At 41.1% G+C, this 27,348-nt stretch overlaps 1 protein-coding gene across 1 annotated transcript in view; it reads left to right on the top strand.

Annotated features, from left to right (window-relative positions):
• The window catches only part of efna2a (ephrin-A2a), a 73,534-nt gene extending 46,186 nt beyond the window's left edge, over nucleotides 1-27,348 (top strand). Inside the window, exons 2-4 of the mRNA XM_051396412.1 lie at nucleotides 17,946-18,238; nucleotides 23,073-23,138; nucleotides 24,718-27,348. Coding sequence (XP_051252372.1) covers nucleotides 17,946-18,238; nucleotides 23,073-23,138; nucleotides 24,718-24,842 — 484 coding nt within the window. The 3' untranslated portion in view covers nucleotides 24,843-27,348. The remainder of the gene's footprint in view (nucleotides 1-17,945; nucleotides 18,239-23,072; nucleotides 23,139-24,717) is intronic.

Below are 27,348 nucleotides of genomic sequence, written 5' to 3' on the forward strand. Positions count from 1 at the left end.
ATCACAGATTCCTCAGAGTATGTCATGTTGTTTATCTTCATTTATATTGTGTTGATTTTATGGCACGCCATCACAAAAGAAATCCCAGTTAACTTATTTTTATATTGTTTTCTACATTTTGATGTTCTGATCTGGAAATAGTCACACTCGAAGTTAGCCATGCTGTACTATAAGACACAGCTATATACAGTACAGACATGACTATATGTCATCAGACTGGTGAGTAAAAGACAGTAAGGTACACGCTCTGCATTCACTCACAAGTGCAATTTCTTTTGGAAATCTTTGCCCACTGTGAACAAATCTCCTGGGACACACTTTTTTTTAAAAAAAAAAGGAAAAGAGACATCTGGAACAACAGTCTGGGTCTGTGTCTACGGGGTCTGTGTGTGTACATGTGTGCGTATATGTGTGTGTGCCTGTGCATGAGTGTGTGTGTTTGTGCGTGTATATTCTGCTGTGTTTTACTCAGCAGTCGACAATATGAGTTCACCTTCTCCCCAGAGTGAAAAAGTGGAAAACCATGCTGGTCTGTGTGTGTGTGTGTGTGTGTGTGTGTGTGTGTGTGTGTGTGTGTGTGTGTGTGTGTGTGTGTGCGTGTCCGTGCACTATACGCATAGTCTACACTCAGGCAGTGGGAAGTGTGTGTGGTGAAAGGAAAGGCTGGAGGCATTATGTGTGTGAGTGTGTTTCTTTCTTTTCCTCCCTTAGCGAATGCCTATTTCTAGATCGGTTTGAGGGTCAAGGTTTGGCCACCGGTGGAGAAAAGCTGTGTTCCCATTTAAAAGGGAAAAAAAGCTCTCACTCTCTCTTCACAATGAAAAGAAGACTGAACACACATCATCCTTTTAAAGCCTTAACCCTTGCTCTGCCATATACCTTCTTGCTGCACGGACCAATGTGCTGCAACTCTAACAGATCCGAGATAAAATAACACAGATAAAAACATCAAATCCTTCTATTCTGACATCTTACTGACCATTAAGTCAAATCGTTACAGTCTCAATTCAAGTGCATCTTTGTTTGCATAAGCCAGAGGCAACAAAGTAAATGTAATTGGTGTTGCAGTGATTTCATCAGAGATAATAAAAATTTGGAGCTTTAACCCTTGATCTGCCTCGCAGCTCTTTACAGAAAAATGCTTCTCATAGTTGGTTCACTTGTCGAGTACCATTAAACACAAAATTGTTTTGGGGGTCCTTCGATGTGTATAATTTCAATGAAATTTTTAAAATGTCCAATTTATTGAATTCACTGTTGCGAATGTGGAATTTCTAATCAGCATGCTTGATTCAAACTCATATTTAGCGCTTTAGTTAGGAGTTCATTTGAGCTCTTATGAAATGAAAGTCATGATCACCGTGACTCAGACTCTGACTCACAGGTTCACACAGGCTATAAATCCATTAGGCTGTGAAAAAAACATGGCTGTAGCGTCAGTGACGTCACTTGTAGGTTTCTTGAGGGAACGCTGGAAGCCTGTGACCGTGTTTATTAAACTTTTAAGAATTATACTTAAGAATACTTTAAAACTTTGAGACATAGCAATAACAGTAGTTCTCAAATGATAGAAGAATAGCCAATCAGAGGCAAGGATTTACTCTATATATGCCATATTGTTCATTGTATCACCTGTAGCAACTGAGTGGTGAAATGACCAACAATCTAATATATTTATTATACAAAGCATAAATTATAATAGTGAGGAAAGTCTGCTGTTGGCAGATACATCAGAGAAACCAAGAGGAGAATTTAGTTCCATAGACACATGCAGATGTTGGAGTTACGTAGAATGGGATTGTAAATTAATATTGATGATTGTTAATTAACAATGCCAGTTTTAAATGTGTTGTTTACACACCCAATTAATGCAAAAGCAAAAGGCAAAGTTGTGTAATGTGCTATAAAATATTCCGATAATAATATATTGTACTTGCCTCTGACCTTTTGTCATCTACAATCTACTCTAAACAAACCAAAGACCAACTTCTGGGGCTCTGTTATATTTAAGAGCATTTTTAAGTTGAGATTGGGAGGAGGAGTAAAAGTAAAGTGATTTTCAATGTTGTCTTTCACTTCAGTCCAATGTCACTTTTAGCAGTTTGATAAACACAGGCCCTGTTGTCTGATTAACTGCTCACAGCCATCTTGTCATCTGTTTGGCACCAGATAAAAGTAATTTGGCAACATGGTGGAGTCTGGTGGTTGTAGTGGAATGTGCGGAGATACCACTCAATTGAGCAAACACCCACACCTACCTTAAGCCATAATATCTGTTTTAGAAAAGCAACAATCTGCATCTTTAATAACTTTTTTATCAATGGTGGTTGCCACTTGGTTTGACAATGAAAATAAATCCTGCAGAGCACCAGTACCTCTTGTGAACCCATCTTCAATTCAGTAAGAATACAAACCCAAGACAATTCATCTATGAGTTTGACAGAAAACAGTTTTGTCTGATGTGGGAATGGGCCTCAAATTATAGCTATTAAAATGCTAAACAAATGACAAACTAAGCAGAATTTACATGACGGGTAGTGACAACTTTCCAACTCTGTTTGTGACGCTGTGTTGAGTATGCAAAGTACAGTAATTGCCCCCATCCCTCTCACTGGCATCACCTGGCAGATACTTTCAACAGAAATAATTGTGGGTGGCATGTCGGAGAAAAAAAAGCCAAAATGTATGAAAATTGAAAAGTCACACTACTGCAATGTACTGAGCAGTGCCAGTTTCTACTGGTTTTAATTAGGTGTATTTCCTAGCATATTTGAAGATAAGATTATAATTGTTTTTTTAATTAATGTGTTATTTCACTAATCTGTGTGTTTCATTGATTCTTCCTCTGATTTTTATTTTAATTTATAATAAAACTATTTGTGAGTTATTAATAGTTCATGGTTTTAATTCCAATACAAACAAAATCTAAAAAAGTGTCTAAACTACAAAGAATTGAGATTGTAAACTCTCCTCCATGCTGATGTTTTTAGTGGACATTATCAACAAAATTACTGTCATTACAGGCAATGTGCACAGTGTTATGTAGTTTCCATCTAAACTCAAAAATAGGAACATTTTAAGCAGAATATTATCTACAAAAGAAGAGACGTGCATTTTCAACATTAATCCTCCCAAAATTAGTCTCATCTTCTAATACCATTAAATATATTTTTAAAACAAGCATTAATATTTGAACATCACTTCACGCTTTCTCCTCGAAAGGATTAACGAAAACTGTAACAAACTCTTACCATAGACTCAAATATTCATAGTGGTCAACCTCAAAAATGAAAGCAATAAACACTTATTTGCAAACATACACTGTTGCTTTCATTGTTACATAGTGTCTACTTTTGAGCGGTTCTCCCACACCATACTATATTGATTTCAGCCATGTCATCCCAAATGGCAATGTCCTCATCAACAAGCCCTGAGCTACTGCTGAAAGAGCACAACCATGTTTGGAGAATGTCAAGGGATTCACAGCATCCAGATGTGATCCCAACTGTGAATTTTAATAGCAAATTCGGCTGCAGCCTCCATCACGGCCGTGCATGCTGCCTGTGAAAAAAAGACTAAGGGTGCATTTGATAACGTAAATTCATAACTCGGTTAGTGATTTGCATTGACTCGGCAGAGATGGATGGATTCAAAACAACTGCATAAAAAAATATTACTGCAGGACATCTTTGCACAATTTGTCCCCCCATAGTTTGAGCATATTCTGTGAAAATCAGCTCTCTGCACACAACAGTAAGTTTTGAGATGGATGAAAGACTTCTACCATCACAACCAAAGTAGCTTCAGGCCAGGTTGAAATCATAACCAAGATTGACTAATGTTTATGGATTTCTTTTGTGTGTGTGTGTGTGTGTGTGTGTGTGTGTGTGTGTGTGTGTGTGTGTGTGTGTGTGTGTGTGTGTGTGTCATGTGTGGGGGCTATCGGTGACTATTTGAGGGGAAAAAAAGGGGGGGGAGACTGAGGAAGAGAGACTCAGAGAGAGAGAAGCAGCGAGTCTCTGTGGAGTTGTTTTTGGTCATGGTGCTTGAGCACTCTGATTAATGCTCATAGAGAGACACCGGATGGAAAGAGGGAGAGAAAGAGAGAGAGAATGGGAGAATGAAAGGGTAGAGAAGGAAATTTGGGGAGAAGAGTACCGTGGAAGACGATGATCAGAGAGAGGGAGAGGGTGGAGAGAAAAGGGCGGATAGAGGCAGGAGTTGGAGAGAAAAAAAAGATTAGACTTAACTCATGGAGATGATGAGAGAGAGCAAGAGAAAGAAAGTGAAGCTGAAACTACACACCAAAAAACAGGATTCCTCTGCGGTTTTTGGTCATAGCAGTGGTTCTTAAAAAAACGCTTTTTGCAATTAAAATCACTTCAAGTTGATTTTGAAATTCATTATTGATATATATTTTATTAGACTGGTCTTTGGGACGCATTTAAAATGCTCCTTTAGTCTTTAAACGTCTGAGTGGGCCATGTATGAGCTGCGAGGGACGAGGAGAGCAAATCAGTACATTTACATGTATACAAGAGACCAAGTTACTCATCAATCAGTCGGACTGTAAATCCATACGTGCAGCAGATAATCAATCAGATTTCTCCCCCACACCGACGTGACAAACGTCCAACTCTGAAAAACTACTTATTTAAAATACAGACTACTTTGTGTGCGTTTCAGTTTCAGTTTTAGTACTTGAGAGAGAATTCTGAATATGAAGTTTCATTGCACATGTAATGAACTCTGTCACAGAGACTTTTTCTGTCGGTCTTTGTAGTGTACATGCATACATGTAAAAAGCTAATCAGGCTACACGCATACCAAAACAATTGTGTTCTCCAGGGGAATGTGGAGCAATCAGGTTCCTCTAAACTGGTTCCTACCTCAAATACAGATCCTGGTTTCTCATCTACATATTGTTTAAGAACTTACTACATATATCAGACTGTAACACAGCTACTTAAAGGTGACCTATAGAGATTTCTTGTTTTCAAACTTATGTTATGTTTAAATGTATTGTTTCTGACCAATCATGTTGTGTGTATCCTCAAAATCCAACATATTGTGTATTATGTATCAAAATATTTTACACACTACCTAAATTATTAGCTTCTTTGTCCATATCATCATAAACAAGAAATAGTGCTTCATACGACATGCTTCAACCCACTATGTAAACAAACCTATGCTTATAGTTTATAAGCCAAGGACAGACAGTATTTTGTTAGCATTTATTTAGCCTCTAAACCAAATAATCTCGACAACAAGTTATGGTGCAGGACAAGACATGTCCTTGAGATATTATCTGGAGAGCTAACGTGGGTTGCAGTTCAAAGTTGCGACTCCTGTTGTGTTGTGCCACTACTGTCTGGTTGTTAGTGTGACCATCAGCCTATGACACAAACAGACATTACTGCTTTATGCGATTTGATGAAAAAAGAAAGCCAAGGGCGTTCCTACTTGCTCAAAGAGAACCAGTGCTGTCATGAAGCCAGAACATATAAATGATACATGTCTTCTTTTGGGAATTTATTTTTCTCAAAAGAGAGCGCAGGACATATAATTCACAGAGCAGACCAGTATGCTATAACAGAAAAAAAAACACATGTAATTCAACTTCAGTTGGACTTTGAAATAACAAAAACAGAAAATCAGAATAGAGAGGGATGCTTTAAAAATGTGCTTTAACACTGCTGGTTATATAGCATTTCAATTTTTTAAAAGACTTTGACGATGCTGTAACGAGTCTATGCAAACTATTTGAGCATGATTCTACAAAGAGCATCTGCAAAAGCATTCATTATATCACCAAGATTGGGGTACAAGCCTAAAGAATCATTTTTTTGGTGTGGAGTCTAGTTGGAGATGTAACGTTTGCAGAGGAGAGAATTTTGAAGGAGAGAGAAGAGAAGAGGGGTAGGGGGTGGAATTTTGGGAGATCAGTGGCAGGAAAGAAGATGAGAAAAGAGGGTTTGGGCGCTGTGGGATTACTCCAAGATGTGTTGAGTGGGAGACAGGAATACAGAAAGACAGAGAGAGAGGAGCCAGAGAGACAGCCACACTTCTTCTTGATCTGTTGTAAAAATTAAGAAGCAAGGTACTTTCTGTTGTTTTATATGTTGCAATTTAGGATTTGTTATTTCCACAAAATATAAATAGTATTTGCCCTAAAATGTATTTCTTTAACTAACTGATTAATATGTGTAGTTCATATCACTTTGATGCCCACCTTGTTGTCCATCCTAAAAAATAAAAAAAGTTTGTCATTGTCTCCAAAATAACCCATATGAGGGGCCATGGTAGCTCACCTGCCCCAGGTACAAAGGTTAAATCCTTACAGCAGCAGCCAATTCCAACCTGCTGCATGTTATCCCCCCCCTCTCTCTCTCTCTCTCTCTCTCTCTCTCTCTCTCTCTCTCTCTCTCTCTCTCTCCCCGCCTTCCTGTCTCTCTTCAGCTACCCCTATAAAATAACAACTACCACCAGGATGTCAATTGGCAGAGTCTTCCAAAACTGTTACAATTATTATTTATTTCCCTTTTTTTTCACCTGCCTCCTCTATCACAAGGTTTGGTTAGGTTTGTTTTACCCATAGATTGTATGTAAAGATATTTAATATTTATATGCAATCTTTTTTAACAACTTAGAGTCAGGTTATGCTCGATCCAAACTAGTTTGTCTGAACACTTGTCATGGTTACCATTAAAAGAAGACTTGGTTGAGGGAAGGAAAAGATCACGTTCAGGGTTAAAAGAAACAATTCACTGTTGGTAGGAGAAAGTCAGATGCTTTGTTGACCCAACTACCATTTCCCTGAGAGGTTTTGTGGTATTATAAAGGCGTTGGTGTGCTTCAAACGCAGTCGTGTTTGAAATCCCCTTCCGACAAGTGCACCGACTTCACACAGAGATTGGCCAGGTGGGTGGAGGTGAGAAAGCAAGGCTTGAACTTCTCTCTAAGGCTCTCTTTTGTCATTTTTTTACACAACTACTTCCATCACTTTTACTGTGTAAAAACGAGTGCAGTGGGGTGTCCTGATAGCTCACCTGATATTGTTGGCACCCCATGTACCAAGGCTGAGTCCTTGCTGCAGCGGCCATGGGTTCTACTCTCCTTTGCTGCGTGTCATCCGCTCTCTCTCTCTCTCTCTCTCTCTCTCTCTCTCTCTCCCCCGTGTCACTCTTCTGCTATCACCATCGATTAAAGCCCCTCCCCCCCTCCAAAAAAGGGTACAATATCATCATTACCTTCATGGAGAGACTGTCCAAAACGGTGTCACGTTTCTGCTATTTAGACGATTATCGTGTCTCACCTTCAAGTTTGGCCACTCGGAACAGCTATAACGTGATGTGGTCTCTTTATGTGAACTATTATGTTTAAAGAAAAATAAATGATGTCACACTACTTCTGTCATAATTCACAACATGGCTTATAGTCAGGTCAAAGTAAATCCAGGTCAACGTCCAATGCTGCCGTTTCTCTTGTGATGACAATCTCAGTTCAGAATCTGTTTGTTGGATTTTGCAGCTTGGAATTGGCACAGGCATTGAATTGAGACTGAGTGACAGAAAGAAAAAATTGACACAAAGAGAAATGGACAGAACGGGAGAGAGAGATAGAGCTGAGGAGGGAAAGAGGGGGAGAGCAGAGAAAGAGAGAATAAAAGAGAAAGAAAGACAGAGGGAGGAAGTCAGACGGCATTGACCTTCACTGCATCCAGAGCCACGTACAACATATGGCTCCACTTAATGTGGCGCGACTTGAGTGTGTGTGTGTTTGTGTTTGTGTGTGTATTTCTATTTTTGATTTAGTTGCAGGAGTGTGACTATTAGTATGAGCGTGCATGCCTCCCTATGTGTGTCTTTGATTTTGTTTACATGCTGATGTTTACTTGTGCGTCGACACGTGGATATGTGTACAGTATGTGTGTGCGTGGCTGTGTGTGTGTGCCTGCAAACACAGTGTGTATCTTAATTGGACTCCATTCAAGTGTTTAATTACTCATTAGAGATGCTGCAAAGCAATCTATACACCAGCTTTCCCCACTCGCTCCCTCTGCCCTCTGTGACTTCCAACCCGCAGAGACTCAAACGCTTTGACCCAAACTACATGGATTACTTCACCTCGTCAATCTGGATCAACCCATCCATATTAGATGAAGATCCTTAAGCCAGGGGTGATGCCTGAGCAAGACAGACAGTTAATAAGTCAGTCAGTTTGACACTTAGCCAGTTTGTTCATGTGAAGATTAGTAGTCAGTCATTCACTCAAATTCACCCACTGAGTTATCCAGGTTGTCGGTTAATGAGCCAGTCAGTCAGTGGGCCAACAAGCCTGATGGGATTTTATCTGGCTGAATAAGTCAGTTACATAATCGTGTTATCACTCTGTCAATCACTTTGTCTGTTAATCTGTCAATCAGAGAGTTAAAAAAAACCTATAAATGCTTCACAAGTACCGGTGAAAACATAGAGAATCACACTCAGCTGCCAGTTAATTACTGTAGGTACCACTAGATAAAACTAACGCAGTATAATAAATCCTACCATCATGAATTCATCACGAGGATGAAGTCTGTGGTGCTGTTGAACTGCAGACTACATCCTCATGATGAATTCATGATGGTAGGATTTATTATTATTATTATTATTATTATTATTATTATATTAGACTGCATTAGTTTTATCTTGAGTTTTCCCTCACTGTCTGTGCTAAAACAGCAAAAGTATGATCCTCTTTGTTGCCAGACCTTAGGAGTCTAGAGTTAAAAGAATTGTGAATATATAACAGAGCCAAACCTCGGTGGGTTTTGTTTTGCTGCTCTGGCCTTAGAGGGCAATGTTGCTGTCCTGGCAAAATATAACACACTACGAAAGAAAAAAATTAACAAAAAGTTTTTTGGTGGGTCTCCACAAAATATTGGTGGCCATGTTGATTGACAACCAAAAGTGTCTCACAATCTGCGAAAAAAAAAAAGTCATTAAAACTGCATCATAAAATCTAAAGGATGCATGAGTATTGATGGAATGAAAAATAAATAAGCCAGTTCTGCTCCCTTCTTTAAACATTGACTCAGTGGATACGTGACATTTCTGCAGGGCGCTGACACAAATCCTTTCTTGTCTTCTCCCCCCACTGTGTTGAGTATTGATGTGCTCGGACACCAGCCATCAGCTCCTTTGCGCTGTGCATTGGGCCAACCTTGTCGATACCAATACAGCCCCACTGCTGTTTACCCTGTCGACAGTGCCAAAGCCGGTGCTGCATCATGGTGAATGCCCCTCAGAAAACAAGGAGACTGATACAGGCATATCATGCACTCTGTCTGTCAGCTTGTCAGATGCTCTGCGTGTGCCCGAAACTCACATCTTGTCTGTCTCACTAACTCGTCTTGCGTGTCCATCCATCAGTGGCTTTGTCACTCTGTCTGTCTGGCTTTGGGTCTATTCTGTCTCTGCTTTCTGTGTGTATATTTTAGCTACCACATCACCAAGGTGACAATTATTCTTCCAGGGGGTCTAGAGATTTTTTTTTCGACAAGGTTTGTTATGTTAATTCAGTGCCATGGGTGTCGAGTTGTATGTGTCTGTGTGTATGAAGGGGTGCATGTTTGTGTCTGACAGTGTGTGCATATGTGTGTGAATTTGCCAGGGATTGGCATAGGCGGCGCTTAATCCGCAGGGGGCCAGTGTTGCTCGTCTTGAAGAAATACATAATAACCTTTCAGATGTGCTGAATGTCACCACGGTGATCTGTGGGCGACATTATTCAGAGTGACAGATGTGGAACTTGTCAAAACAACCCAACTTGAGCAAAGGGAATGTGAGTGTGTTGTGCCTTTTTGATGGCTTATGCAGTGTACGTACAGTGTGATATTTGTGTAGTGTCTGTTTCTTGTTTGTGTGCATGTGTTTACGCAGAAGTGAGGATCAAGAGCTAATTTACATAATTAAACATGTGCATCTGTGTTTATGAATCCCAATATTTCCCTGTGTGCGTTAATGTGGATGTATGTCTCATTGTGTGTCAGAATGTGTTATATGTGTTAATAAGTCTAGTATGGTGTATTTATGTATGTATGTGTATAGTAATATGAGTCTCAGCGTGTGTTTGTGTAGAGGGAGGTAACATATTTACTTTGCCCCACATACCTAAGCATCAGCAGCAATGCAGCCGTAGTCACAAGCAGAGACGACAGCATGAGAAAGGAACACCTCATACTGAGAGAAAAGCAGCTAAAGAGTCTTAGCAAGAGGGTGTGCATTTTGTGTGTGTGTGTGTGTGTGTGTGTGTGTGTGTGTGTGTGTGTGTGTGTGTGTGTGTGTGTGTGTGTGTGTGTGCGTGTGTGTGCGTGTGTGTGTGAATTTTAAACATTCAAAAGGAACGTGCAGAATGCAGGAAGCAGGGTGGGGGAATAGAAACACATGAATTGGGGGGAGGAGAAAGTTAAGACAAAGTAAAGAACAAGGAAAAGGAAACAGAAGGAAGAATGAGAGTCACGAAGACTGAAAAAAGGTGAAAGTAACAAAAGATGCTGCTGAAAAGTGAGAGAATAAGAAGGGAAGGAGAGCGAGTAAATTAATCTGGAGTGAGGACAGATGAAGATTGAGGGAAAGAAAGGAAAGAAAAGGAGCAAAGACAGAGTGAAGACAGGAGCAGATGAAGATGGAGAGATAGAAACGGAGAGTAATGTGGAGTTAATTGGAGAGACATTGAGAGTGACTGAAGCTGCAGCGCAGCAGACTGAGACAGCAACGTAACTGAGGCTACTTACAGACACACACATCATGAAACAGCCTGCAGTTTCTTCCTGCCAGAAAGCCAAATGAGGTGAAATTGTGCACATTTCAGATGCTGAATATGAAATTTCACATTTAAAAGACACGTTTTTCATTTGGCCAACAGTGCCTGGAATTGGCAGTGGTTATCCAGTGATAATGGTGCAATCTCTTGTGTTGTGGTAGAAAGCAAACTGAATGTTCATTACTGTCAATAAGAGAATGATGATAAACTCGGTTCTGGCAGAAAGTATCACCCACTGTGCCTGCAGAGAGAAGTTGGCAACAAAAGTAGAATTTTCCCAAGTTTTGACTTCAACTGAAAGGAAAGATGAATCGTATTGTTTAAAAATTCAAAATCGATCCTCACCTGATTCGTCCACCTGTTCTTCTTGACTCCTCTTCCAAAAAACGTGGAGTGTTGTGGGGAATAAGCAACAGATCTTTTTTTGACTCTCTAACGGAATAAGAACCTTTATTTCACTGGGCTATTCGAATGCTTGCATGCTTTAATTTACAGTAGAATTGTTCTTCTTCACTTCGACCTTCACTTTTGTTGGTGCATTGCTACATTTGTTGGCACGTTACCACCATAAACTGTTGATCATGACAACTATAGAATGTGAATTGCCTTCTAGAATGACACAATGCTAGCCATAGCGCTCAATTCTGATTATAGCTCAGATCAGGTTTCTTTTAGTTTGACTCTTCACATTATCTTCTCAATGTGGCCCATATCAGATTCCAATGTGAACAGGTCACGGTCCTAAAGTGACCTGCATGATGAATGTCACGAGTGACGTAAATGTCACATGAACTCAGATATAACTGTTCACACTGAGGTCACATTGCAAAAAGATTTTGATTTGGACCACACATGAAAGTGGCCCACATTAGAATTGAAAAGATCAGATTCTCCAAAAGTCACACATGAGCAAAAATGTCAATCCAATTGTTGACCAGAGCACTCTTCCACTCTTTTGCACAACTGCAAACATGTTCAAGCAAAAGAGGAATGATGTTGTTGGTGCTGTGAGTTGGAACTGTGAAACAAAGGAAAGGTCAAAGGGTTTTTTTCACAGTCGCAGTGTTGGTCCCTTACACCTTCATTTTAGTGACATCACCCATGACGTAAAGACAGCAAACTATGATAGGTCGGGGACCAAGGTGTAGGTCTCTCAGTCAAGTCGCAGCAAAAATGTATGACTCTATAATCAGTGATCATTTTATGAGACAAAAATATTGTGTAGTCTTAATCCAGCATTAAAATGATGTTTTGTTGATCCAACCTTCTCCCTACACGGACTCACCTTAGTTCTTCCTTTGCTACTGTCATAATTAATAATATTAATAATAATTATTACAATTTGTTCACTGAACAAAAAGCAAACTATGTGTATAGACAAAAAAATGACAGTTCCACCCTCAATTATCCCAAAACAATTTCCTCTGCTACTATAATTTTGCCCATACAGGACATCATTTGATCTCTTAATTGGGGAGTCTGCCTGACACAGACCTTGTAGGTCAAAACGTTGCATCATTACATTTTTTGGAGCTTCCCTTTGAAGCATCCTTTGAACAAAAATCTTTATGGCGTATGAAAAAAGCATTTGCGTTGACTGACACCCCGCACTCAGAGCAGTGTTTTTTAAGGCCGCGGCGTGAATGCCGAATCAGCGAGTGACAGAGGGAGATCAAGTGAAGCTGGAGAAAAAGAGAAAGTTATAGATGGAGACAGGGGTGACATAGTGAGAGTGAGAGACAGAGAGAGAATGAGGGAGAGAGCAAAGCATCCTTTGATGTTTGTTGGTTGATCTGGCCTGCTGTTTAGGACGCAGGCAGGTATGGTAAACATCGGAGGCATCTCCAACCAGAGGCTTTGATCACAGCCATGCTGAGAGATGATGTTGATGACTCAGTGGTGCCTGAATACTAAAAAGTGGCCACTACACACCGACACACGCACACACACTTATTACTGTACGCGGAGATGCTTGCATCTACAGTATAAAAATACACATCCAGACTCACACTAACATGCTTGCACTCTTCTCTTTTCTCTCTTAATCTTTCCTTTCAACTTATAACCTCCTCAATTTCTATTTTCTTTTCATCCAGACGTATGCACACAATAGCATAAAACCCTTTTACACAGAGTATTTTTCTGCTGATTGTGGTCCAAGCCTCAGAATGAGCCTTTTACATCCAGATGAGAGCTAGCAGCCAAAAGCTGAGTCCTTCAGCTGCATCTGGCTAACCTCACCAGACAATTCAATCGCACTGAAAGAGTGAGGAGAATCTCTGAGATATCAGGGAATTAGGAACTAAGCAGACCAACATATCATATTGCACAGGTTTGCACACAGACAGTACTTAAAAGAAATGGCTTGAAGCGGCGTAACAAAAAACTGCAAAGACCGTGTAGGGAACAAGATGCACTTCAACACCAATCTGTTTCATGGGCACATTTTAAGATTCTTTCTTTTTTATGAGGACACGTCTGGGCTTCAATGCAAAAAATATGATAAAGTTTTGAAGATCTATCTTCCTATCCTTTGTGAGCCTAATTATCAAGTTTTCCTCCTTTTGGTAGTTTTACGTGTGGAAATTATATTGACTGTCAATATGCCAGAAATACAAAAGGCTATCTTTCTCTGGAAATGAAAGATAATCAAGTTTTATCACCCAGAAAATAAGAAGTACATTCACTATTTCTTATCCCGGTGATAAAAGTTTACACAGAGTGAGTAAAAGGATTAGTGGAACTTTATAATTTTGCACTGTTCTTTGGTGTAAGCTACTTTAAAGCCCCTGTGTGTAGTCGCTTGTATCACTGTACTGTAGCATCTGTCGAATTATTATGATGGGATAAGTTTTGGGGAATATTTTTGTCGAAAAATTTGACAAACCCTCTGACAATTGGCCCAGTCTAACTATGTGTATGTGCGTGCTTTACTCCCAGTGTCCTCAGGTTGGATTCAAGTTTGCAACAGTGTCTTTTTTGGTACTACAACTTGAGGTCACCAAAGTCAGAAAATTACAAACTGCACACATGCAGTATGGGTTTTAAAGCAGCCATAACTGACATTTTATAAAGACAAATGACAATGTGTAATGTAGAGAAGCTTTGCAAGTAGTTATGAACCTACAGAGAAGCATCACCTGAATCTGCAGCTCTTCTTGGCATTATAGATCTTAATAGCCAGTTTCAGCTCATTGTTTAGCTGTCCGGCATGACACTGTGTTAACTATGTCATGAAAACTGACATAAGTTAAGCTTTAGAAATGCTCTGTACATAATTATTTTAAACATTTTGTATAATTTAATTTTCCTTTCCTCAAAAATGGCCAATTGTTTCTCTCCTCTTCCCCATAGTCTTGTTTTGTACTAGTGTTAGTGGTACCTGATTCATACAATAAAATTGTAGGTTGTATTTTAAAGTCAGTGTACAGTTTCATGCATAACCCTTCAATTAAAGTTTACAGATTGTTGTAATTATTTGTAACAGGTTTAAATAACATACACACTCTGAAGTCCATGAAAGAAAGACGCACCAATACCTACACTAACGACACACACACACATCACACACATAAGGTCTATGAGGAAGAGTGTGAGTGCATTCCCATGTCTTTTTGGCCGGTGCATTGTGTGTGTTTAATTCCAAACGACAGACAGCCTGAGAAGAGGGGATGCAGGGACACACATCCGCACATAACAGCACAGCAACATTCACTGTTCAACAGCTTAGAGTGCAATGACACACACCTGCAAAAACACACACCTGCACACAGAGTTTCTTCTCGCCTGGACGTATTAGGAATGCAGACAGTGTCACAGGAGCAGGGCAGGGCGCTGAGTAGCTTAATACAACCTAATGTATCCTGGCACATTAGCCTTTTCTTGGATTGAGCATCCTCACTCATCGAGACCCACTTTACCAAGCTACCATTTAACCAGCCTCGCACACACAGTTGCATCCAGGCATAAAAGCACACACATACACTTCACTGTGTGCCCAAGCGCTCAGAAGGTAGTCATCCATAAATGTATCAGTTCACAATCAATAGGCAAAACACATTTCTTTCAGATGAAAAATCACAAATGTACAGATTGAAATGAAAGACAGAAAAACTCCTCCCTCCTCCAGCTGGCCTCCTCCTCCTCTTCTGCTCTTTCTTTCCTCCTTTTCTTTCTTTCTGTCTTGTTTCACTCTCATTTCATGCATTCTCATTATCCCTCTCTCGGTCTCCCTCTGTCCCCCTCCACTCCCCTTCTTTCTCGTTCTTTTGTCCTCATTTTGCACGTATCTCCATTTCTCCCCTACCTTTTCTCTCTGTCTCCCTCCCTTCTGTTCTTTCCTTTCAGCCCTTTTATTCTCATTCTGTGCATCTCTCCCTCTGTTTCTCTCTCTGCCTTTCCCCTTTAGTTGTTAATCAGAGTTGATTGGGAGCAGAGAGAGCCGAGAGGAGCTCCCCAGTGGATCAATGCCTCTAAATGATCTGTTCAAGGATCCCTTTAGAACCTGCAAAACTCGCTCTGATAGGGCACCGAAGCATGAAGGCACTCATTTCACATCTAACTCACTTCCTGATTTGCCCTCTGGGAGAGAGATAGGACTGCCGTTATAGGGATAATTTGTCCCAAAGCTAAATATCCCACTAACCAAAAGTGCTTAGACCAAAATGTCTTCATTCCAGGCAATCAATTACTGCCAAGGTGAGGGGGAAAATGATGAATTTGTTTAAAAAGCTTAATCTGTGTGTGTGCGTCAAGATTGCCCGACAACTGGGTTTGTTTATGCTCTTTTGATTGAAGACATTTTCCTGCGTCTCAAATTTACTGAGCTTCGAAAAACAAGATTTGATAACGTGCGGCAGCTGAATTTTAAATGTATTTGCCGTGGTACATTTTGAAATTAAATTGATCGTAGCCATGGTGATGTTAATGACGAGTATCAGACGAAGAGGCTGCCGCAGACACAGACATGTGCACATGCCCACAAAGAGATTTAATATTACACTTCGATATCACACTGATGAATTTTAAACAGCCTTTGAAATGTTAGATGGTTCACTGAAGAATGTTTCAAAGTTAAACTTGAATCTTGTGACTGTGGGTTGTTAAAGATGCTAAAACAAACAGATTATCAAGTCATACCCTTGGGACATATTATTTGATGGATGCTGGTAAATAAAATATCAGAACTTTCAAAAATGTAAAAAAAACCACAAAAAAAAACCGGATGTATTGTAATTTCTCTCAGAAGTGTGCTGATATGAAAACAAAACTGATATATGAAACAAAATGTGTTTTTATTTTAAGAGTTGTGAATAATCAAATAGCCTACTATACATTTTTGAGTACTGATTTTGCATTAGATGAAATATTAATTGATCAGTAGCCTTTAAGAACTTTTGCTAATAAATGGCATACATGCAATTCTCCAGTATAGTAAGCTACGACTGTTTTTCAAGGGTAAGTTGGTTGATATGCTATTATTTTCTTATTGTCAACAAATCCTGTGGTAAAATCAAAACCAATAATGAATTGATTCTTCTAACAAGTATTGTTCCCTAAAGGCAGATACAATATAACAGTAGTCTATTCTTTTGTGTCACAGACATTCCTGTTGTCCAAATGATTAAAAACACATAAATGAGCCACTCTGTTGGCAATGGGTGACATGTTCCTTCATAACCATAAACCTGGGCACTGTAGCTTAATTTTGAGTTTATTTAAATTCACTACCCTGCTGCCGTTACACTCACTAGAGCACCAAATGTGTTTTAACCTACAGCTGAAAATAACACTCGCTAAACCAGCCGTTTTGAGAAACTGTTTTGCCTTTTTTAAAGATGAAAGTGTACATTCGTTTTTAAAGATTTATGTCCTCAGAGCGAACGAGAGAGCCTCAGATAAGATGGGGCAGTCATAAAGTACAGCAAGACCAGCTGCATATTGTTAGTTGTGGTCTGTTAATGGCATTTGTTGACAATAACAAAAATATAGAATATCTGCAGCTTTATCCTTTGAGAGAGACTGTTTCATTCCAGTGACTTCATGATTGTAAACAGAAGTTCAGTTCCCATATAAGCAACATTGGCACCAAAAAATAAACACAAATAGATCCTGTATTGTGCAGGGGGTGAAAATGCAGCCATATGTTTTTAATGTATTATAAGTGCTTTGCAGAGATTGTTGAAAAGGGGATTCAACATCTGAGTTCACGCACCATGTGATGTATTTCCATATGTTACCTACAATTATTTCCAAAGCTCTTTGACTTTTGGCCAGAAGGAGGTATATTGCAAGGAAAATTACCACAATATATACCCTATACAGTGTGGGTATATACTAATATATCTTCAACCTCTGACCCACTTCTATTCATCATGTCAATCTCAGTGATCCGTATGTGTACCGAACTAAGCGGACATTCACCACAGCCGCCTCTATGCACTGCTTTAGGGGGTGGTATAATAATGTGTGCTCTTTACCATCACGTGACCCACTTCTCTGGAGTATCACACAAGAAGGCTCATTCAAGCACTCTGTCTAGAAAAAGACTACCAAACATGCTAATAAAATTCCCATAAGCATAGCTTGCCGACCATTATTAAGATAAAACTGGTTACTATGCAAACATCTGCTGTAACCAGAGGGATTATTATCGATTTTTCTGGCCTTGTCTTGTTTATTAAATAAGTTAAAAAAAACACCCTCTAGGATGTTTATGCTGCAAACCGCCATGACTCAGGTGGTTTGAAGACCCTCTATCAGAAAACATTTGTTCAAGCGTCCTTGAGCAACTTGTGGAGTCTCAAAGGGTTGCTCTTTTGTAGACTATGACCTCGGTTCTTGTTGTAGAAATGTGCAAACACAAAAAGGTCCTAAAAGCGATCATACAATTTCATATTATAGCAGTACACAGCATGACTGTATCAAGTGCTGCCCAATCATACAGAAATCCAATAAAGGTGGTAAATATTCATAGTATTGTAGAAGATGTACAGGGGTTTTTTTCTCAAAATATGTGCCTCATGCTGTTTTATTTTACCTCATAAAACTATTCCTGAAGCCTTTTCATCTCTGCCCACTGATTATTTTTTATAAATGAAGAAATTTTAATGAACTCTTCCTTGTGTGTCTTGCAGGTTCTGGCACGGAGAGTACAGGGTGGCAGTGAACATTAATGACTATCTGGACATCTACTGTCCTTACTACGAGGGTCCTCCATCCCACGGGCGCATGGAGCGCTACATCCTGTTCATGGTCAACCACGAGGGCTACACTTCCTGCCAGCACAGGATGCGTGGCTTCAAGCGCTGGGAGTGCAACCGTCCCAGTGGTCCTGATGGACCCCTGCGCTTCTCAGAGAAGTTCCAGCTCTTCACCCCCTTCTCCCTGGGCTTTGAGTTCAGGCCTGGACATGAGTACTACTACATCTGTGGGTTATCAGCTAGGCAGTGTGTGTTTCTGTGTGAGATTGCATGTGCAGGTAAAGGGTGTTTGTCTGTTTGTTGTGTGCATGAGAGCGTGCGTGTGCCTGTGTTTGCCGGTTAGCTTCTGTTCAATATGCATTCGTAAACGATATGTAAATATGCAATCAACAGAAGTTGATTGAGAGAGTTCTCAAACACAGCCCACTATGTCGCTCGCACCCACAAGCGTGCATAAAATGCACCTTCCATATATCTTTTGCTCCCCCTACTCTCTCTCTCTCTCACTCTCTTTATTTCTTCATGTAGCTCTCTGCTTCTGTTCAGATCATAAGTGGTGTGCTCAGCAAAGTGGTAAAAATGTCACCAGGCGTAGTTGGTAATCATTTTTATATTAGCTGTATTGATGTTTCTCCTCACTTCAACAAGTGATATATTAGTATCACAGATGGGCCTTGCCCCCTGAGACTGTTTTTCTGAACAGAGTTAAAAAGCTATCATTCCCCCAGCAGGCATGGGACAAATAGTAGCTTCAAATTACTCTTAAACATTGTTTTCGGCTGCTCGGTGTACCAGATGGGTGGGATAGATTTACCGCATCCGGACAGTTAAGAACAAGATCAGTGGGTAATCAAAGAAAAGGACATTAAATTGACTTTCAAAAGCTTTCCTGTCAATGTCCAAACTTTTTGGTTCCACACAGACAAGTGCCACTTTTTCTGTGCGGAGGCTGCAAGAGCTGCTAGGCTTCTGACAAGACATTTGCCTGTTTGAATCCACAGACCAGCTGGGAAAATATGTAGAAAGAAAATGATTCTTCTGAGAGAGGACAGTCATAATTCACACAGTCACAAGAGGTCACTTGTCAGGAAAATGTATGCATAGATTGTTTGAACAAACAGTCTCGAGCTGCCATTTGGTGACCAGTTGAAGGGTGCAAACTCAGCAACACATTCTCAGATAAATTGTGAATAGTGTGATAGTGGGAAATTACCTTGCAAAAACTAATTCCTTTTGTTATGACTAATTTAACCATTTATTTATTATTTTAATGAAACATATTTAATTAGTATTTTACTTCTATTGTGTTCCTCTTTTAAAGACATACCACATCTTACATTGGTGTTTAGAATTTGTGAGAAAGTCAGACTACTATGCAGCCTGGCTCAGGTCTCTTTATTTCTTTGCGGCACAGTTGGCTGGAAACTGACCTTAACCTTTTTCAGTAGATGATGCATTCTCACTGTGACCCATAATGGGACGAGGGTCCTCTGCCACTATTTTCATGTCAGCATGCAGGTGCGACATATTTCTTTGTCAAGGTTTTTGCCCTTGGACTGTTTCTGACCTTACAGTGATAGTCTTCTCGTTTAGACAGCAGAAGGAAAGAAGCAAAAAAATAACCTTGACTAAAAGGTTTAAATCCAGTTTGTTACATTACATTAATGTGTTCGGATTTTATTTCTAATAACGCAATTTTGTAAACTCATGTAATCACAGGAAAACTACAATGGGCTGAACTACTGAATTAATGTTGAAGATAGAAGATTAAAATTACCTACAACACCATTTGTCTAAAGAATAACTTCAGTACTAAGTATTTGCAAATATTCATTTGCCCCAGTCTGTTGTCTGCACTGTCACAAAGACACAGCAGGCGAGAGTACGAGAGCTAAAGAGGCGAAGATAACAGCCACCCGATGTCCTACTGCACTTTTCCCAGTCAGCACACACACACACACACACACACACACACACGCACACACACACAAACACACATTCTTTTGTTTTCAATCTCATGTAAGGATGGACAGGGCCCCTCCAGAGTTGTATAGTTGCTGACTATAGTATTGTGTTTCTGGGACCCCTGAGGCTAGTGTGTATTCCACGAGATTGGAGTGTGTGCGTTTGTGTGTGTGTGTTGTGGGGGTGGGGTGGGGTGGGGGGGCCGGTTGTGGGGTCAGTTGTCAAACGATTGTGAGTCCGTGAAAGGCCATGTCCATCATCTTGACTGACAACCACACACGTTTTTGTTTCTCACTGCCAGTCACATGCGCATACAAACACACACACATGGTCACACACACACACCGGTCAGTATTGATGTGGAATGAAGGCATGTTGATGGTTTTAACCAACCAGCCCTTCCGATGAGTTTGTGTTTGTGTGTGTGTTATGGTGTGTGTGTGTGTGTGTGTGTGTTATGGTGTGTGTGTGTGTGTGTGTGTGTGTGTGTGTGTGTGTCCCCTTTTCGCAGTTATGCCACAAAGTAAAACACATCGATCTTTGATGGCAATCTGTGGCCAGACCTGTGTGAGTGTGCGCCCATGTGTGCACGTTGGTGTGTGTATTTGTCATGTGGTTGACATGTTGACAGGTCTGCTCCACCCCTTACTTCTCCCAGCTGCCATCTGATGAGGTTGAGTGATTTTGAATGGGTTTTCAGGAGACGCTGGATTGTGGATGTGCTGGGAAACAGAGGTGCTGGAAGAGCTGATAAGACTTTTAAAAAATGACAAAAGTGAACATTTTCAGAGGGCACGGAGAAAAAGAATGGGGGGAGGTATGTATCTATCCACTTCTTGCCCCTTCTCCCCAAAATGTTGCCATTTGTCAGTGAAACAGTAGGGAACACAAAACAAAGACATACAACAGGAGAGAAAGCTCGATACAAAGCTGGCGGGGCTTCATAGGGGACCACTATGGCACTGTGAGGAAGATATGTGGATGATTTGAAGAAATTTGAGGCAAAGGAAGAGGGCTATAGGGAAGCCATAAAAGGGTAAAGGAGGTGAAGGGCAGAGAGGAGGATGGAGGGAGGAGTTGTGGGCAGAAAGAGAGGGAGGAGAGGCCAAAGGAAGGGTCAGATTTATTTCCTGTGCGCTGTGGATCTTGATGATGGTCCTCTTTAGGGTCACTGTGGGCTCTGGCTATGCGGATTTCCTCAAGGGAGAAGGCCAATAGGTCTTCATGCACGCTTCTGCAAGCACCAGTGTGTGTGCACATTCCTTTTTGCAACATCCTCGTATGCATGTGGGTGTGCACGCATGTCTGCATGCGTGAGCGGTCAGAGAGTTGTCATCATCTCCTCTAAGGTCTCCAGCTCTATTTCACATCAGAGTGAGGTGGGACTAAAAACCCAGATTCAATTTCATTTACTCTACTTTGAAGTTTGAATCATTGGAACTTTTTAACATTTTCCTCATTTTTTTTTTTGGCATTCAGCCAGGGCGGCACGGTGGCTCAGTGGTTAGCACTGTCACCTCGCGGCAAGAGGGACCTGCGTCTGTGGGGAATTTGCATGGATTTCCTTCTTCTTTCCAAAGACATTCAAGTCAGGTCGATTTGAGAGCCGGTATTTCCCTTAGGTATGAATGTGAGTGTGACTGAATCCCAGTGTGCGGACCAAATCCCTCACAGACTTGTTTATATTGCCTGAAGTGCTCACTATGTTTACAGGAGTTCACAAGCTAAGGAGCATGGGTTTAAGAGAACTTAAAAGGACATAATATAAGAAACCCTCCAACTGCCTCAAGCAATAAATTTCATCAAGAAAGTAATAAGCTGCATTAATGACTACATTACTGTCGAATTATAACAAATTACTAAGTGTTAACTTGCATAAAAAATAACATTCCTTGCTTTACAATGCCTTCCGTTGATTTACCGTCTCTGACATATTTGTTTGAAGCTAATTACAGTTTTGTAGGTGTGTTTTACTTTGCTGTAACAACTGCTCAGTGAACAAGAATAAATGTCTACAAAAGTCTGCATATTCATGTAAAAAAAAATCAGCATTAAATCCCTCGCAGACACGCTAGTTTCCGGCAAAGGACAGTCCTAAGCCCTGCCCCAGTGAACAAAGTCTTAATTATTTCCTCCATATCTGTGTATTACCTTGTTATGAATTGTCTGCCCCATCCCATTAATATGTGTGGTGACTTAAAATGACTTGGGGCAGCATTGTGGAGGTTTGGTGTCATTCTGTTGTGGGGATCCAACCTGTGACCCTCGCTGAAAGCCCCAGGTTCACTGTTGTCAGTTTAAATATTGGTAAATTTGTTTGAGAACAGGTGCCACTGAATTACAATATCAGCTGAACGGATGAAGGCATTTAGCCAAAACCAACAATGTGTTAGTCTGTCTCTCAATACTTTCTACTCTGCTACCCTGTCTGAATCAGTCCCAAAACCGTTTGTTCCTACTGCAGACATAAATCTTTAAAAAAACAGGTCACAAATCAATAATTTTGTCTTTAAAAAGAACATAGGTATTTGTCTAAACTGCTGGGCACTGTAGTTTTTAGCAAGTGTTGCTCAAACTGGAGTAAATATTGCATTTGTTGGGGACTAGTTTCTGTTGTGGATCAATACACAATTCAGTGTTTGTCCTTTTGTGGGATTTGTTGACTGCAAGAATATATAGAATATCACCAGTTGTATCTTTTTTAATGATGAAGCCTTGTCTTATTGTTTATATGGCACATATCACTATGTGTGTGTGTTGTGTGTGTGTGTGTGTGTGTGTGTGTGTGTGTGTGTGTGTGTGTGTGTTTAGTTTGTTTACGCAAAGACAACAGTAATGCAGAGAGAGGATGGGCTGCAGGGGTTAATAGCACATTTCATTTTTGCCCCAGGGCCATAGTTACTGTACTGTCTCTGTGAACTCCCAGTCTAACCAACCACCTGATAATAGGCTTCACAGCACTCTGAGACAGAACAACATTTTAAAAAAAACAGCGTTTATTAAATGTTTTCAATTACTTTATGAGTGCGATCAGCAGCACAAATCGCTTTATCTCTCAGCTAATCTCCTCTTTCAATCTCTCTGCTTTTTTTGCAGCGTCTCCTCACCCAAACCATGTGGGGAGAGCATGTCTAAAGCTGAAGGTGTATGTCAGACCTCCAGGTAAGTCACGCTCTAACTACACACACACACACACACACACACACACACACAAAGGTCCAGATTGGCTATCAAAGTAAAATTAGGGGGGAATAAGAGGTCTGATAGAATGCCCCGGCAACACTCTCTGCTCTGATTCACAGACCGACCAGGCAACACTTTAACACCTTTACACACAGACACACACTGAAAAAACACACACACACACACACACACACACTCACATTCTGACGCATTCACACAGACAGGGGGAAGCGCGTGCATGCACACAAGCACAAAGTGGCATACGCACTTCACATCAAATCACATCACATCACACTGGGTGTGAGGGAGACCTTCTGTCCTTGCAGAAAGAGAACAGAGCAGGCTGAAAGTGCTCTCTAAAAATGTTACCAAGCCTCCACATCACTCCGCTAGCTAGATTTGCTCATAAGAAACGAGAGAGCTATCTAATAATAAACCCATTGCATACTGTAGAAGTCTAATCTAATAATAGACACTTCATATTTTCTAATAAAATTCTCCTAATGCATCAGCCTTTTGGTAAAAGATGAAGCATGACTTGCTCGCCACATAATACTGTGTCTTTGTTTCCAAACAGCATGCGGCCTAGTAAGATATCCCTTTTTGAAAATAGCTGCTTCATATATATTAGCGTAGACCGGGCGCAGTGCTCACACAAGTGTGGCATGCTGGCCTATGATATTGCCGTTTAAAAATAACTTAACAAAAGATTGGCACAATCACGGGGTTCGGATTGCGGCAGGCATTACACTCCACTTGCGTTATCTTTAAAAGAAATCTACCTGTACGTCCCTTCAAAGGCGGATTCTACCTCATGAGTTTTCAACCTAAGCCCGACTAAAGAATCAAAACCTGGGTAGTAGCACATCTCCCCAGATAATGACACGGCTTTGAAGATCTTCGTAAAAAGGATGAGAGTCGGCATTCGCAGCTTTCCAGGCTCAGATCATTCCATATCTCGCTAAGGGGAAGGAAATTCTCTCCTCCTCCATAATTACTGAAACAACATACATTCTTTTATTCTGTCATTGCTGCAGCTCTTCTTAAAGATTCTTCTTTTTTTGTGCTGTTAAAGTAATCTGTCTGACATTGCAACTTCCATCTCATCTGTGAAATATTGTCACTAGAGTGAGCTGTGAGCGGTTGCACATGTGTGTGAGTGGATGTGAGTCTTTTTTCTGTGTGTGTGTGTGTGTGTGTGTGTGTGTGTGTGTGTGTGTCAGCTGCTCCAGATTCCGAGTCTCTGTGATTAAACTGTAATTAGGTTGGTTAAACCCCCTGCAGAGCTCAGTTGCTGTCGTCTTCTCCTCCTCCCTCCTTCCTCTCCTCATCCCTTTCTGACGCCTTCTCTCTGCCTTTCCTTGGCTTCTGAAGGGTGCGAGTTTTGTGGTTTGTCATTCGTTTCCACATCCCCCCTTAATAGTTCCTTGTGTCTACCGTTTGTCATTTTTCAAATTCATTCACTTGTTTGAGATTGTGTTGTCTTTGTATCTGTCTGTGTGTCCCTCTCAGTTCAGATGTTTTGTCGTTTTTCTTTTCTCTCTTCTTTCCGTTTCAGATGGGTCGGGATACGATTCTCCAGAGCCCTTCCTGACTGATGGAGGTCCAAGGTGGAGGCCAGGGTCCATGGCCCTGTTAGTTGCTCTGGCCTCACTGCTCCTGGGACTCTTCTCCTGGCTGTGACCCCTCTCCTTCTTTTCCTGGAGCTCCCACCCAGGGTCGCTGGGCTGGGCTGGCTGTCCCTCTAAATCCACCACCCCTCAGGGAAGCCCTCTGTCTCCGTCCTCCCCTCTCCCACCTCCACCTCTATACGACCACCAACCACCCCCACTGCCAGCTCCTTCCATGGCCCAGCCACAGACACCCTTCCCAGGCCTGGCAGAGAGGGTTGGGTCTTATGATGTCTGGGAAGCAGCCCTTCATCTCTGATCCCCAAACTCTTGGTGGAACAGCACCTCTCAGCTGAAAAACACAAGGGAAATGTCTCTGCACTCATATCAGGGGGTCCTTTTGATTTGACTATTGACTCTTGGCCACTGATGGGGTAGATGTAGTCGCGGCTATGATTAAACTTGTCGTTCCAGTGCAATTCCTATCATCCAATCACGGCAGGATGCATTAAGCGATAGGCCTGGATGCACAAAAATTGGATTTTTCTCACATTGCTGTCCCATCGTCAAACCAAGAATTGGAAGTGGCCAAGCTTGCATTGTAATTGAAATTCTATATTATCTGGACCAATTCCAACTGCAGCGAGAAAAGGAGCAAATGTATAAAGATGGAAAGGGGGAAAAGTGACCCGGCCTGTGCAGAAAAGAAAGGGAAAACAATGCGGACACAGTTTTAAATGAATACGGCCATATGGGAGATGTAATATTATATGTGTTGATATTTTCAGACCCAGTCTAAATTCGCAGCAATGTGATATAAAAATCATATAGTTAGATTATTTTTTTTTTTTTTATGAGAAGCTCAGATATCACATTATAATGACAAGTATAACCATAGCCTGTTTCAGTGGGAGGGTGGGGTGTGTGTGTTGGGGGAGGGGGTTCTGGGTGGGTTTGGTGAGGTGTATATTTTCAGGTGGGATGTGTTTTGTCTTATTCATGTTTCTAAACAAAGCATTTATCACAGCCTGGCCAGCACAGGCGTCTTCAGCACTGTCTAATGTCGATTGGGTCGGGTGACTTTTGGAACCATGACTTTCTCATGTATGAATGTACCACTGGTCACCCACCTCTTTGTCTTTCTGTATTATTATGACTGTGGTCACTTACAGTACCTTCTCTTGGACTGGCAGGATGAATGGGCCTGGGATTTTGGAGGGATGGTGTTGGGGGTGGGGGGGCAGGCATGCGGCGGGTGAAGTAAGAATGAACGCAGGACAGGTGAGAAAAGGAGGCGACACTCAAGTTGCATGACCACTGTGAAATCTTCAGATCAATCTCGTTTGTAATGATGATATATTTTTTCATGGGGAAAATCAGAAACACCCTGCTACCGCTCTCTTGCTCTCCCTGAGACTTTTTCAGACATCAAAAGGAAACTTCAACCTCTCTCCTCACGCAGTTTCTCCTGTCTGGCTTTCAGTCGTTGAAGGATTAGCTCGGGCCAGGAGATAAATGGACCCACAGGGTGAAACTGACTGGAAATCAGCCTTCAGAGCCCAGGCCGGATCACAATGGACGTAAACACTGACTGAAGCTGGTCTCGGGTCTGAGGGTTAAACCAATAAGGGAAGCGCATAGACTGTGGCAAATGAAGCGAGGTGTGTGTGTGGTAGCATCACAAAAAACACACATGCGCATGCACACACATACATACACACACATACACACACACACACACACACACACACACACAAACACACACACACACACACACACACACACACACACACACACACACACACACACACACACACACACACACACACACACACACACACACAGTCTTTGATAACGGTACTGTTCCTCTGAGCATTTATGGACATGACTATAAAGGGAACAGCACAAAGAGAGAGGGAGCAGAGGAGGGAGGGGGAGAAAAGTGTGTGTGCATCATGGGACTGAGACTTCTTTAATGTTGGGAAGTGAACATAATGAGTAAGCACTGTGAACACACACATGCATACACACATGACGACCCATGTACAGATACACACACACACACACACACACACACATACATACAGTACAGTACAGACATACAGTATGTAGAAAAGCACATGCAGATCTAGACATTGACAAAGACATAGCATGCACATACACACATGTACAAAGACACACACACACACACACACACACAAACAAGGGGAAGCACTTCCTTCCCTATTTCATCTTATTTTTGTAGCATTTAAAATCACTGTTAATTACTCCTGTGTGGGATGCAGTGATGGGGTATAGCCTGTGGAAGATTAAAAAAAAAATGTGTTTTCTCTTCTTCTATTCCACTGATGCTGTCCTTCTATCGTTCTTCTTCTCTGGTTTGTGATCCATGGTTGGTAGTGGTAGGATGCCTCCAGGTCTGAGCGTCATGTATGAGTTTGTCTCCTTTTCTGTTTGTGGTGTTTTTGTGGAAGCTGACCTCAGTCATTAAAGTCAGTCAGTCAAAAGTAAACACAGAAGTCAGAGCAAGGAGAGAAACACACAAATAAAGATTGTCTTTTTGTCTACTCGAAAAAAAA

This window comes from Dicentrarchus labrax, unplaced genomic scaffold, assembly GCF_905237075.1.
Source record: "Dicentrarchus labrax unplaced genomic scaffold, dlabrax2021, whole genome shotgun sequence".
Taxonomy (NCBI): domain Eukaryota; kingdom Metazoa; phylum Chordata; class Actinopteri; family Moronidae; genus Dicentrarchus; species Dicentrarchus labrax.